Below are 14,639 nucleotides of genomic sequence, written 5' to 3'. Positions count from 1 at the left end.
TGGAATTTTACAGACGTCACTATTGGATTGTCAGATCTTCAGGTTTGTCATTTGTGGTAGTTATTTAGTGAACCCCCCCATGTTGGCCTTTGGAAATAGGCTCTTTGGTGGTATCCCGCATAAAAAGTGCTTTGGATAATTAGCATCTTGTTACATTTGGTTAATTCTTTTTTAAAAAGCTGTGATCCAACAGTGATTTCCTGTGAGCTGGAGCTCTGAGTCCTGTGGCTGGGGAGTTGAGAGCTGCTGGCCACAGTGTGTTCCCTGTTTGAGACATTGATGATAAGATAGAGTTCCCTTCTTCTGCCATCCCCGGGGACTGCGGTTGCAGCCTTTCCAAGAAGAGCATGCTTCTGTGTCATTATGTCCTGTGCTGACTGTGACTGGGGGTGAAAGCACCCGCTTCTGACGATAGGCTGTAACCTCTACTGCTGTCACTGCACTGCTGTGTGCAGTGCCGCCCAGATTCCTTCTCCAGCTCACTAACTCGGCTTCTTCATTTGCATTGTTTCCTTTCCGTAGCCAGTGTTCGAGGTGGCTCTGCTGTTTCCCCCTACGGCTAAGGCGAGCCAGCTGGGCGTGACTGGTCCCCGTTTTCTCAGATCCCACCCTCTCACTTTTTCTGTGACGTCCCTAGCCTGAGCAGGACAGTATCAGAACAAAGGGGGAGCTTCTCCTGAGCAAGGAGATGAAGCCAGGGACAGCTGTCAGAGCTGTGCCCCTGGCCTGGCAGGCACACCTCTCACCCCATCAAGCAGGAGTCTTGCCCTCCGAGCCTCCCTGGCCCCCTGGTACCCGGCCCCTCTCCCCAACCCCCTCAGGCAGGAGGCTCCGCTCTAGACAGGCCCCCTTTTCCTCCAGTGATGGTATGGGGCCGGGGACAGAGGTCACCCTCCATCCTGTAAGGTGAAGACGAGAATGCCCGTGGGAAGGTGGTGAGGCCACCTTCCGCCTTTACTGCTCATCATAAACCAAAAGTGCTAAACACACCACGCACTGACCATACGTCTTCATTTCGAATATGCTTAATAGAACACAGGAGAATGGTGGAATCATCACATTGTTTCATCAGCAGCTTTCTTTCTGAACCTTAATTACTGGGTACTTTTCCATTCCAGTTCACATCTCATCATTTAAAAATTTCTGATAAGTTTCCATTTTTGCATTCTATTCATTTATAACCTTCTATTAGCCTAGCATTCAAACCAGAGTTTATATTCCAGCCATGGTCAGCAATTCATACTCAGTGAACAGTGTTAGCTGAAGTTCCAGAAACCCAATTATTCTCCACAGTGTTGTTCAGGACTTGAAGCAGGTAACAATGTCCTTTCTACCCTTGGCTATCTACCTGTTCACATCAAATAATCCATCACATTCTGGACTGGCCCATCCAGCGTGTTGATAATGGACAGCTCCTGGAATTTGATTTTTACAATCACTCAGTAATGCCTCCTTCAGTACGCGGCTGGGTTTTACATTTATCTTGCTTTTCACAGCTTGTTGAAAATTATTTTCAGTCCCCAGAGACCTAGATCGACGCATATTCTGAGTCTCTAAAAGAGATCTGAGACCAGGAGACAGCTCCAGATGCCTGTCAGCCCAGTGCCGGGGGCAGGTTTCTGTCTGTGAAGTGGAGAGGCTCTTTGGGTTTCTTTGGTGGGCATCAGGTGCCCATACCTAGGGCAGCTGTGGAAGTGCCAGCGTCCTCCCTGAGAGGAACCCCTGCTCCGGTGGCTCCTCAGTCCTTCCATCAGTATGCTGTAAAGCAGCCACGTGGTAATGGGTGTGGACTGTTACCATGACTACTCCACTAGAAAGTGCCATCACCAAAGAATTAGATTCTGGAACAGGATGTCACTGTTAGAATGGAAATACAGCCCATATATATTCAGCTACAAAGTCATAAAGCCTAAATGTCATTGATTCCGTAACTTAACACTATCAGTTTAATTTTCAGACTGATTAAACCTGAAGTGTAAAATTAAATCCTATAAAATAGGAGGGTTATGATGAGTGCTCATTGGTATTCAGGCAGTTGCTGAGCTGGGAGTATCGAGTGGGAGTCTCCCTCTTTCCTGCCTAAGAAGCCTCTGCTTAGACCAGCTCTTGCCCGCCAGCTTGGCATTGACTTTCAGCCTAGTTGTTGATAGGACTGGACGTCTTTGCTTTCACTTGCCCAAAGTGAGAGAGACAGGCCGACAGTTTCCAAATGAGTCAACAACAGAAAAACAGAGAATTTTTCATTGGCAAACTTACTGTATTCTTCCCCTCACTTAAGCCAGAGTAGTGTTTTCCCATCGCGCTCTTCGCTCTAGCTCTGGTGTCCTCCCAGGCTCTGTGCCGCTGTTGCCAGCATATCAACCTCTCTGCGTTCTTTGGGTCTAAGTTGTATTGGCCTGAACAAGTTTTTCAGATCCCAAAGTGAATAATGATACTGTGCACCACAGAGTGCAGAAAGCGCACGCGTTCACTTGATCATCCCCCGACTGCGGGCGCGGCAGGTGGGGACCCCGCGTTTCGCTGCTCAGACTCTCCCCACTGTTGCTTCCTTGTATGTTTCCTATTCTCCCTCTAGACAGCGGTTTCTTCAGAGACAAAGATGCTGTCTGGTCCCAGCCCGTTTGCCCGCTTCTTTACACGCAGTGGCTGTGGAGTCACCATTGCCTCCGACTGCTCCAGGCCTCAGGGAGAGGACCTCGATGGCCCCAGGCTCACGTCCACTGGGCAGGCTTCAGCTTCTCCCACCCACAGGCTCCTTCAGGGCCTCACCATGAGTGTCCTCCCGAGTTGCTTGGTCATGTTGCCAGCTTTATGCAAAAACAGGCTCATGCTGGTCATATTATAAACTCAGTAGAATCTCATGAACAGGGACTTGATTTTGATCTGTCTCTCTCAGGACCTGGAAACGGCCACCACAGTTGCTGTTCAGTAGCATTTAGGTAGACGTGGATGCAAATATCATTTCACATCTCCCTGTAGATCACTTTCTCTTTCTTGGGTTTTAGTTGAGCTTCCTAGACTAGTACAATGGCTTATTTTTATTTTGTTTTAATCTATTTTCTGAAGTAACCTTTGGAAACATCAGAAGCTGCTCTCCATCGACCTGGACAAGGTGGTGTTACCCAACTTTCGATCAAATCGCCCTCAAGTGAGGCCCTTGTCCCCTGGAGAGAGCGGCGCCTGGGACATTCCTGGAGGTGAGTTCTCGGGTGCTTTGTTACTGTGCTCAGTCATCCTGTATTTTGTTCAAAGGAGTCTCCCTCCCCGCCAGGAGGCGAGCCAGACTCTTCCTGTCTCTGCCTTCCCGGGAGCTGTGGTGGCCTTGGCTCTCAGCGTCTTTTGTGGCACAAACCAGCACGACCAAGGGCAGGCCTGAGAGATTAAGAGATTGTTGTTTCCCTTCGAAAATGCTACCTAGATTTTCACATTGGAATTTCTTTTACAACGACCGGGTGATCTACTTAAAGATGTTCAAAGTAACTTGTAAGCTCTTTATGAAAGTTCTGCCAGCCACCTATTATGTCCCTCACAGGACGCCTGTCTGCTAGTTTGGGTCCCAGCCAGTGGCAGCAGCCGCCCTGGCTCCCAGCTCTCAGCCCAGAAGGCCCTTCCAGTTCTCTGCCCTGCTCCGCCTGGGAGGGGCTTGACTGAGCTGGGGCGGTCTCATGCTGTCTGTCTCTGCGGGGATCTGACAGACTCTGAGGGCAACTCGATAGCCTGCCTGGGGCAGGTTCTTGTCCACAACCCAGGGCAGTTGGTACCAGGCCTTTCCAGCAGAACCTGGGCAGGTCTTTTGCTCTAGAGTCCCCTGTACTCTTCCAAAGAGTTTACAGCTATCAAGGGGAGTTTCTCTGAGTTCCAGGAATTGTCCAGAAATGGGATCAGGAAGGGGCACCCTTGTCGTGCAGTCCAGGCCTGGACATTGCGTGGTGGTGGTGGTGCCAGGGTCCTGAGGGCCTTGTGCGTAGGTCACGGGGTGCGCTGAGGGTAAATTCCAGAGCCCTTAGCATTGCCCAGTCAATCGTATTGACATTCTGAACCAGGGGTCTTCTGATGGCCTCTCCTGGTTTTCAGCCACACGTCTCCTCCATGGAGGGCTTTCCCCAAAGGCGGGGCACTGCCAGAGGTGCTTCCTCCGCCACACCTCCTTTCTTCTCCTGCCACTCAGCTGGAACCACAGGCCCCTCCTTCTCCCCTGGATAGAGACGTGCCCATCTTCCCTTGTTTTTAGGGAAACACAGAGCGCCTCTGGGCCTCCCTTCGGTAGGTTGTGACGGAAGCAGAGCTGGGCCTGATCATCCACCTGTGGGGAGCCCAGGGAGGAGGGGCAGCAGAGAGCCCACTGAGCTGTCTACCCCGCCAGGAAGTGGCTTCTCCACGGACTGGGAACATGACTGCTCTTTGTTCTCATCCACTGTTTACTGATGGCCTGGGTTACTTTAGCTAAGGCTTAAAAATGATACATGCCCTGCAAGCCCAGCTAGTGAAATTAGCTCGCATTTAGTTTCTGATGAATCCAGCTGTCATGGAAAAAGGCTGTCATGGTAGCTCTGTGGCTTCCTGCCTGTTCACCATCTGTCCTCTTGCAGGGATCATGCCTGGCCGCTACAACCAGGAGGTGGGCCAGACCATTCCTGTCTTCGCCTTCCTGGGAGCCATGGTGGTCCTGGCCTTCTTTGTGGTACAAATCAACAAAGCCAAGAGCAGGCCAAAGCGGAGAAAGCCCAGGGTGAAGCGCCCGCAGCTCATGCAGCAGGTTCACCCGCCAAAGACCCCTTCGGTGTGACCGGCAGCCTGGCTGACCGTGAGGGCCAGAGAAAGCCTTCACGGACGGCGCTGGTGGGTGAGCTGAGCTGTGGTGGCGGTTTAAAAGGGATCTGGTTTCCAGCTGCAGGTTTATTAGAGTCTGTTCTACATGGGCCTGCCCTCCTGTGATGGGCAGAGGCTCCTGGTACATCGAGAAGAATCCTGTGGGTCCCGTCCCGTCAGGAGGGACTCAGAGGCTCTGCCGCCAGTGAGACTCCCCACCGGGCAGCTACGCGCACCAAAGACTCGGGAGAACCTGGAAAGGCTGTCTGGGGTCTTCTGACTGGAGGGGAAGGATGTACTTTCCAAACAAATGATACAACCCTGACCAAGCTAAAATACGCTTGTTAAAGGCTATTTTCTATATTTATTGTTGGGAAAAGTCACTTTAAAGACTTGTGCTATTTGGAAGCAAAACTATTTTTTTTGTCAGTGGAATGCGGTTTTTTTACTATTCCATCATGAGGAACAACATAGATTCCATGATCTTTTTAATGATAGGATAGACTGAGATTTGAAGGAAACGTACACAAATCTGTGAAACATAGACCTTCGCTTTATTTTTGTAAGTATCACCTGCCACCATGTTTTGTAATTTGAGGTCTTGATTTCACCATTATCGGTGAAGAAAATTTTCAATAAATATGTATTACCGGTCTGAAGCTTAAAGATACTGTGTAACGGACTCTTTCCACGTGTCCCGTTTCTCTTTGATGACAGTCTGGAATGGGTTCTGAATCAACCTGCTAATTTTGTGTTTATTGAGACATAATTCACATAACATTCTCCACTTTGTAGTGTAGAGCTCAGTGGTTTTTGGTGCACTCACAAGGCTGTGCAGTTTCCAGAACATTTCCATCACCCCAGAGAAAACCCCACTCCCACCCCAAGTCACCCCCATTCATCCCCTGCCCCCAGGTCACCAGCAGCCGGGCTGCTCTGTGTGGATTGGCCGGTTCTGGACGTGTCCTTTCAGTGGGATCGCACAGTACGGAGTCCTTGGCATCTGACTCTTTTCACTCCGTGTCATGTTTTCAGGGTTCATTGACCAGCGCTGTAGCAGGTATTCAGACGCATTCCTCCTTGTGGCTAAGCAGTGTCCTGTGGGGTGGCTAGCCCAGTTGTGTTTCTCTCTTCCTCAGCTGGTGGACATTTGTGTGTTCCCACTTTTTGGCTGCTGTGAACAGCGCTGCTCTGAGTATTTGTGTACAGGGGTTTGTGCAAATGTAGTTTTTTGTTTTTTGTTTTTTGTTTTCTGTTGGGAGTGTACCTAGGTATGAAATACTTCTTTGTGTTTAAGTTTTTGAGGAGCTCCCAAAGCCGCTGCACCATCTTGCATTCCTGCCAGCAGCGTGCGAGAGCTCCACTTTCTCCACATCCTCGTCAGCACCTGCAGTTCCCCGTCCTGTAGATGCTAGCCGTCCGCGTGGGTGTGCAGTGCTGTCTCACTGCAGCTTCCACTTGCACCTCCCTCAAGACTGAACAGTGTTGCGTGTCTTTTCATGTGTTTATTGCCCATTTGTCTGTCTTCCTTGCAGAAATGTCTGTTCAGAGCCTCTGTCCATATTTTAATTGGGTTGCGTTTTTATTGAATTGTAGGAGTTCTTAGACGAGTCCCTTATCAGCGATGTAACTTGCAGATACTGTCTCTTGTTCTTTGGCCTTTCACTCTCTTGATGCCATCCTTTGAAATAGAAAAGGTTTTCATCTTGAAGTCCATTTTTTCTGTTTTTTTCTTTGGTTGCTTGTGCATTAGGGGTCATATCCGAGAAAGCATTGCCTGATCCCAGACAGCCTGTTAATCTTTGATCCCCACCTGAACGGGGTGTTGTATGCTGACTGGCCGAGCACCAGTCCACACAGCAAAGGTGAGCATGACTGGGAAGGAGGGCAGAGGCTGTGCAGGGTGCTGCTGAGGTCATGGGCAGAGAACATCCTGGCCCACGCAGGGGAGGAGCCGTGGGGCCGTCTGTCCATTGTGATTCTTTTCGTCCCTGGCAGGTCACGTGCTCACCTTGCGGCTGTCACTGCACTCTGCTGTCGGTGCTTCAAGAATCCAAATGTGTTGCTGAGGTCCCGTGAGGCATTCGTTCCTGGGCGAAAGGTATAGGGCCTCACAAGCAGTCCGAGGGCTGCAAGCATCTGGCACTCAGGAGCCCTGCCGTCCTTAGTAAGTGGCTGTGACTCTGAGCCACTCTCCTTATCCACACAGGGGTCTTCCATGCTGTTGGCTCTGGAGCCTCTCGTCTCACAGGTCTCCACAGGTGCAGGCTGCTCACCGTCTGGTGCTCAGGACCATAAAGGACAGGCTTATGTTAAAGGTTTTGCCTCGAACCAGGAGGTGAGGACCCTTTTTGTCCGGTTGCTGGAATGATGTCATGAGGAGCTTTGTGCCAGGCATGCTATGCTAGTTATAACACGTGTTTTTGTTTCATTCCCCACACACTGTAAGGTGGGCATCACTGGGCCCATCACACAGGTGAAACGGAAGCCTGGAGATCGCTCATCGCCTTGTCTAGTCATATAACCAGTAGCCAAGGCAGAATTTGAACTCAGGTTGCCCTCAGTTCCAAAACCTGTGTACTTAACCCATGTTCTCTCCTGCTGGTGTCTGTGTGATGCCCCATGTCTGTCTCTCCCTAAAGGGACAGTGACACACCAACAGGATACCCAGATGCTGGGGGGCCTTGGGACAGAGTCTGAGAGGATTGAGTGAAGGAGCAGGTGAGGGTGAGCCTGGAGAGAGAATGCCCTGGTGGAGAGTTTAGGTAGAAAGGGGATTAGGTCTCCGGGAGGAACCAGATCCATGTGGTCTGCTGAGGTGACTGGGTCTGGCATCCAGATGTGCCACCCAACAGAAAGGCCGTGGAGGGACGCCCCCCCCTTGCTGGGGGGCAGCCGTGGGATTCCAGGGTCTGCCTTGGAGGTCCTGGAGAGGATGTCATGGCCCTGGCCCTAGACTCAAACTGCCTGGGTCCAGTTCAGCCCGGCCACTCCTGCTGTGGGCCCTAGCCAGGGGCCTTCACACCACCGAGTGCTATCTGTTGGATGTGTGGTGTCACCCAGGCCATGTGCTTAGCCGTGTGCCTGACAGCCAGTGCTGATGTCAGCCATTACAGGGACACACGTGCCTGGAGGTTGAGGCCACGTTCTGTCATCTGGGCCCACTCATGTGGTCCTGGGCTGTGCCCGCCCCCACTTCGAAAGGAATCCTTTTTGCCTGTGGCATAGACTCTCATTGTCCTAGTGAACAGCTACATCTTTTTAACAAGCCAGGAAAGGCCAGCTGGCAGTGGCTCTGCCTGTATCCCAACACTGGGTGGCCGAAGCAGGAGGATCACTTCAGGCTAGCCCGGCCAACGTAAGCAAGACTCTGTCTCTACTAAAAAAAACAAAAAAGACCAACCAGCCGCAACCACAGATACACCTGGGGTTCACAGGGGGCCTGGGGACCCTGAGTGGCGTCAGGTATCATCCTTCGCCCTGGCTCTCTCTGGAGACTCACGCAGTGGCCCCAACTACAGGAATCTTTAAGATGAGATGCAAATAGTGACTCCCCCTTTGGCCCCCTCCCCTGTACAGGACACTCAAGTTTAGATCTTCCTTTGCACACACACTTGTCCTTTCCGTGCAGAGCGTGTCCTACATACGATGGCTCCAAGGAGACCTCCTGGGAAAGCCACGCACAGTAGGTGAGCCTGGCGCACAGTGATGGCCCTGGGACCTGCTGAGCCCTCATCTCTGTGCCTCAGGCCAATGGTTTGTGGACATGATCCTACCCAGGGCTCTCAGATCCATTTTTCAGGAGAAACCCCAGGTCTGGCCTAGGCCTGAGCTCTGAAGCCCTCACTGCCAGGCTGCCTCCCTCCCGCGGCGGGGGAGGGTGCTGCCCACTGGAAATAACGCCAGGGTCAACTTAGATTTTGATTTCACAGGACACAAAATAGAGAGTCAAGGATATGCAAAAGGTTTGTCTCCCTTTTTATATACAGATTAGATAGACGTTTCTAGAGCAATATTGAAATTCTTCATTAAAAACATGGCTGGTGCCACCCCCTTAATTGGATATTAACTCATGGAATATTGGTTTCATTTGCTGGTAACAAGGAGGCATTGCAGGTGAGTGTCCTAGAAATCCGGATTCCTGGCCTCACCCCAGTTTGACTGGATCATCTGTTCCTTGGGAAGGGACTGGGAATCTCTTTCAAAAGCTCCCCAGAGCAAGCAGCTACTGGAGCTGTGCCCCAACAGTCCCTAAGCCTCTGCCCAAGAGAACTGAAAACAAGCTGTTCAAAGACCTCCGTGTGGAAGTTCCCACCTGCACTATTCGCAGTAGCCAGAAGGTGGGGCCAGTCCTCACGCCCAGCAGCGATGGCCACGTGGACAAAGGTGGCCTCTCCGTGCCACTGAACATGGCCATACAAAGAAACGAAGTGCTCACACATGCTCCCCAGTACGGGAACCCCAAGAACATGCTGAGTAAAAGAAGCCAGCCACAGAAGGCCACGTCATGTATGATGGAATAGCCACAGTAAACAGATTGCACAAAAACAGGAAGTCCAGCAGTGGTTGCCAGGAGCTGGGGGAAGGGATGTGCCTTTGGGGCTGTTGAAAATGTTCTGGAATTAGATAGTGGTGATACTGGCACAACGCTGTGAGTACTTAAAGCCACTGGACTGCGCTCTAAAATGGTAAGCCCCAGATGGAGTTAAAGCGAATTTTATGTCATGTTAACTCTAACACACACGCTCCCTCCGCAGGAGATGCTTGTCTTTTTTTTTTTTTTTTGAGATGGAATCTTGCTCATCGCCCAGGCTGGAGTGCAGTGGCGCGATCTCGGCTCTGCAAGTTCCGCCTCCCGGGTTCACACCATTCTCCTGTCTCAGCCTCCCGAGTAGCTGGGACTACAGGCGTCTGCCACCACGCCCGGCTAATTTTTTGTATTTTTAGCAGAGACGGGGTTTCGCTGTGTTAGCCAAGATGGTGTCGGTCTCCTGACCTCGTGATCCGCCCGCCTCGGCCTCCCAAAGTGCTGGGATTACAGGCGTGAGCCACCGCGCCCGGCCTGGAGATTCTTGTCAACAGGCAGCCCCCTTGGGAGCCCTGGCTTAGAACCTGGAAGAGGTTCTTGGGCCCTTCTGACCCCCAGTGTCAGTGTGGACCCAAGGGGTCAGAACCCCATGGATGAAGACCCTGTGGGCTCAGCCCTGGCACCATGCCCTCCTCCCTGCCCTCTGCCCCCAGCCCTGTGTTGGCTGCTAACCGATCCCCGCTGCACCCCCTGTGTTTCCTCCATTGGACACAGTGGCAGGAGGAGAGTGAGCCTGAAGGATGCTTGCTTTCACTCCCACAGTTCACCCCCTGACTGCTTTACCCAGAGCGGGTCTCCTGACTGCAGCTCTGGAGACAGCCCCCAGGCAGGGACTGCAGGATGTGACAAGGCCTGTGCCCTGTGGCTGTGTCCCCTGAGGGACCCAGCTTCTGCTGCTGAGCCCAGAGGGAGCCCATAGGCCTGTCCTCTCAGAGCTGCCCAAGGGTCGGAATTCAGGATGCAGGCGTGTGTGGGTCCTACCGCCACCTGGACAAACTACCACAAATTCAGTGGCTGAAAACCTATTTGTGCTCCTAGGGTTCCAGAGGGTGGAAGTGCAAATTCAGGCTCACTGGCCTAAAATCAAGGTGTTGGCAGGGCTGCTTCCTTCCTGAAGCCCGGGGTGACAACCCATTTCCCGGCCTTTCCCAGCATCCGGGGGCCGCTCCTTCCTCTTCCAAGCACACCCACCTAGCCTCTGCTGCTGTCTCCACGCCACTGCCTCCTCTCTGACCTCTGGCCCCTCCTGCATTCGTGTTAGGACACTGATTACATACAGAGCCCACCTGGGTAGCCCAGGGTCCCTCCCCACAAGGTCCCCAATCTCATGTGTGAAGACCCTTTTTGCCATGTGGGGTAACATACAGGGCCTGGAGGTTGGGATGAGGACACCTTTGAGGCCATCGTTTCACCGACCACAAGCAGTTTCTCTATCCCTGTGACATCTGTCTCCCATCCCAGGACTTTGGGCCTGTGACATCTGTCTCCCATCCCAGCGTCCCTGGTAATTGCTGCAGGTAGGGTCCCTCCGCCATCTGAGAAGGTAGACGCCAGCTCTGCTCCAACATACTGGGCTTGCTGAGCTGCTTACTAAGCAGCCTTGGCGGGCCAGCCCCGGGGCTGAGGGCTTCGGAGAAAGGAGGGGCTTCAGTCTCGGGGACAGCAGGGTCAGCGGGAGGCCCTAAAAACTGGGTTTTCTACCCTCACAGCACGGTAGACCCTCCTGAGGGAGCTTCGTAGAAATTCTGACTGCCCATAATCCCAGCACTTTGGGAGGCCGAAGCGGGCAGATCACCTGAAGTCTGGAGTTCGAGACCAGCCTGGCCAACATGGTGAAACCACATCTTTACCAAAAATACAAAAATTAGCTGGGCATGGTGGTGCACATCTACAATCCCAGCTACTTGGGAGGCTGAGGCAGGGGAATGGCTTGAACCCGGGAGGCAGAGGCTGCAGTGAGCCAAGATCGTGCCACTGCACACGAGCCCGGGCAACAGAGTGAGACTCTTGTCTCAAAAAAAAAAAAAAAAAAAATTCTGATGCCTAGTGCCACCCCGGGCCAGTTTAGTGTGCAGCTCTGCGGGTGTGCCTGGCATCTGGTGTGAAAAGTCCCAAGACAGTTCTTGTGTAGCAAAGGTTCAGGATTCTGTTCTAGAAGCTCCGAATTGGGCCCAGGTGAAAACGGAAATTTGGAAAATGGAGTATGGCACACGCTTCTTTTCCAACCTCAGCAGCTGCCACGTGCCACTCCTGTGCTGTGCGCACCTTCCACAGGCCCCTCCTGACGGCCCCAGAGAGCAGGTGCCTGGGTCCTCCCATTTCGCGGGTGACCCGAGTGAGGCTCAGGCCTGAGACCCCAGAGCCAGGGTGACGATACCGTGTGCTGCAGCCGGCTAGCTGCTGAGGCCTGCCCTTACCTGTTCTCTGGAATTTTCTGGGTTTGTTTCTGTTTGGTTTTGTTTTGTTTTTGAGATGGAGTTTCACTCTTGTTGCCCAGGCTAGACTGCAATGGTACGATCTCGGCTCACTGCAACCTCCACCTCCCGGGTTCAGGTGATTCTCCTGTCCTAGCCTTCTGAGTAGCTGGGATTACAGGTGCCCGCCACCACGCCCAGCTAATATTTGTCGTTTTAGTAGAGACAGGAGTTTTGCCATGTTGGCCAGGTTGGCCTTGAACTCCTGATCTCAGGTGATCTGCCCGCCTCTGTGTGAGCCATCGGGCCTCTCCAGCATTTTCTATCGGACATGAGCAGAAAGGTCTGGGGAAACGATCAGAGTCCACTTTGTTGTGAAAGTTCCTAAGCCTGTCACCTGACACGGGCTCTGACGGAGGAAGGGAGGGGTCCTCAGGAGCTCCCTTGGTGGGGTGGGTCCCCACACCACAGGGGAGAGAGGCCACCCCGTGCTGGGCTTTCCTGTGCAGGGTGCAGGGTGGGCCACGGCCGGCAGCATCCACACGGGCACCTCTGTGTGGCCTCCTCGTGCTGCTGCTGCACTGGAGCCAATGTCAGGTCTGGGTGGCCGCCCGCCCGCCCACCGGCTGCAGATGGGGCCCAGCAGGGAAAGGTCACGCAGCCCTGTGAGGCCGGCAGAGAGTGGGTATCAAAGCTCCTCCGAATTAAGAGGTTTTCCCCATTGCCTGGAATTTCACAGCCCAGTGGCCAATTTCTAAGTCATGCACGTTAATGGACCGCTAATGAGGGACCCACCAGCAGGGACAGGGAAATGTCCCCCCAGCCCCAAGTGGAGATTAAGGACTACAAAGCCCCTAGCTGCGATGAAGGGCCCTTCATCTCCTTTCTCAGGAGGCTGGATGTGGGGGGGAGTGGGACTGACCTGGCCTCTGTGGCAGGCCGGGGAGAGCTGTGCGAATACTCTGTGTGGCCCGAATACTCGCAGCCTGGGCAGTGCACGGGCCCTGCCTGCAGTGTCACCTGCAGCCCCCGCCTTCCCTGCTGTGTCCAGTGCCATCTCCACACGGTTTAGTGACCCTCCAGCAAGTGGGACACAGTTTAAGCCTTTTCCCAGCTCAGCGCTGACCTAGGTTTCTAGCCTAGGGAACCCAGTCCCCTGGGGCCCTTTCCGGGAGCACTGGCTCATGCACCTGCCACTGGAGTCTCCACTTTCCAGAACATCCTCCCAGCCCTTCACCGATGGTGCACAGACATCCCCTCGGCCCCCACACCTTCTCCAGGAAGCCCCTCCAGATTCAGCTTCATTCTCGGGTACCATAGTCCAGTCCTTCTCCCATTGGGCTGGGGTGGCTTGTCTCATCGTGAGCTCCCCACGGGACCGTCCCCTTCTCTGGAGGAGCCTTCTCTTTCACCTTTGAGCTCCAGTGCCTGCATACAGTAGGTGCTCAGTCAATCAGTGTTTGTTGAATGACTGATGAGAACTCAAACAGATCTCAGACGTGAGGGGTGTAATGGGCTGAATGGTGGCCCCCAGTACACATATTTATGCCATGTCCTGGAGCCTGCGACTGTTACCTTATTTGGAAAAAGGGTCTTTGCAGATATAATTAAGGATCTTGACATGGGATCATCTTGGATTATCCGGGTGGGCCTTCCTGAAAAGCGAAGACAGAGGAGAAAGCTTGGGAAGATGATGCTGGCAGAGACGGCAGCGATGCAGTCACAAGCCAGGGAGTGCCTGAGACCCCAGGAGCTGGAAGAGGCAGGAAGGATCCTCCCTCCATGGTGTCCAGAGGAAGTATGTCCCCATTTATACCTCGACCAGCTTCTGGCCTCCAAGACCGTAACAGAGTAACTTCCTGTTGTTCTAAGCCCAAGTCTGTGTTGGCAGCCTCAGGAGCCTAATACAGGGGAACAATCAAACGACGCTCCCTTTCCTCTCTTTTCTAGCGTCTGTGTTTTCATTCGTTCATTCTCTCACACACACACTCATTCAGGCACTGTCAGAATCCATGTGGGGCCGGTGGCCGTGCGACATTGCAGCCTCTGAAAGGAGCCTGACTCAGGGTGAATCCCAGCCTTGTTGCTTGTCAGCTACGTGCTCCACCTGCCTGAGCCTAGGTCCTGCTTGGTGCGGGGTGGGAGTTGGGGGGAACAGTGGGGACACCCGCTTGGGAATCCGCGCGACCTTATCCAGGCCGGGTTCTCAGCAGCACACTTGAGAAGCGGTGGCGTCAATGCCATCCGGGTCACTGTCCAGCCTCGAGCTCCGGGACTGCAGTCCCGGCTCCCTCTACTTGCCCCTGCTGAGAAGCCAGCCACCGACTGCTGGTTGGGCATTCATGGAGCAGCCATTGTGTGAGCCACAGAGGTTGGAACCTGCCTGCTCATCAGAAGGTGACAGGAGTCAGGAGGTTGAGACCGTTAGGAACCACATCAAAAAAGAAGCCTTTGGAGATGATCTGGTGCGGGACAGATAAGGACTGATTAGATGCAGCGGGGGAACTCTGGGCATTGAAAATGTTTCACTGAAAGCAGTGCTTCTCAATGAGGGGCCGAACCAGCAGCATTGGAGTCACCTGGGAACCCGTTAGAAAGGCAGGTGCCCAGGCCCCGCCCCGGAGCTACTCAGTCAGAAACACGGGTTGGGGCCTGGTGGTCTGTTTGAACAAGCCCTCCAACGGATTCTGATGCAAACTGGAGTTTAAGAATGCAGGTGAGAAGGAGCCTGGGTTCCAGGAATAAACAGTCAAATTCCAGATCTGACCTGGATGTGCCAGCATTTTCCAGAATGGGGCTGTCTCGGATATTCTGCCCCCTTAGCTAAC

General features: G+C 53.2%; 1 protein-coding gene and 1 long non-coding RNA gene across 2 annotated transcripts in view; both read left to right on the top strand.

Annotated features, from left to right (window-relative positions):
- Positions 1-5,475, top strand: part of MBTPS1 (membrane bound transcription factor peptidase, site 1) — a 64,732-nt gene extending 59,257 nt beyond the window's left edge. The window contains exons 22-23 of the mRNA XM_023226794.2: positions 3,067-3,197; positions 4,590-5,475. Of these exons, the coding sequence (XP_023082562.1) occupies positions 3,067-3,197; positions 4,590-4,786 (328 nt within the window). The 3' untranslated portion in view covers positions 4,787-5,475. The remainder of the gene's footprint in view (positions 1-3,066; positions 3,198-4,589) is intronic.
- A 1,131-nt stretch (positions 5,476-6,606) lies between these two features.
- Positions 6,607-9,543, top strand: LOC113219750. Its single transcript, XR_003306728.1, has 3 exons — positions 6,607-6,674; positions 6,808-6,910; positions 7,019-9,543. It is a non-coding gene; the product is annotated as an uncharacterized LOC113219750 (long non-coding RNA).
- The last annotated feature ends 5,096 nt before the right edge of the window (positions 9,544-14,639 follow it).

This window comes from Piliocolobus tephrosceles, chromosome 17, assembly GCF_002776525.5.
Source record: "Piliocolobus tephrosceles isolate RC106 chromosome 17, ASM277652v3, whole genome shotgun sequence".
Taxonomy (NCBI): Eukaryota; Metazoa; Chordata; class Mammalia; order Primates; family Cercopithecidae; genus Piliocolobus; species Piliocolobus tephrosceles.
The sequence above is the reverse complement of the archived record's forward strand: the minus strand, read 5'-3'. Positions and strand labels throughout refer to the sequence as shown.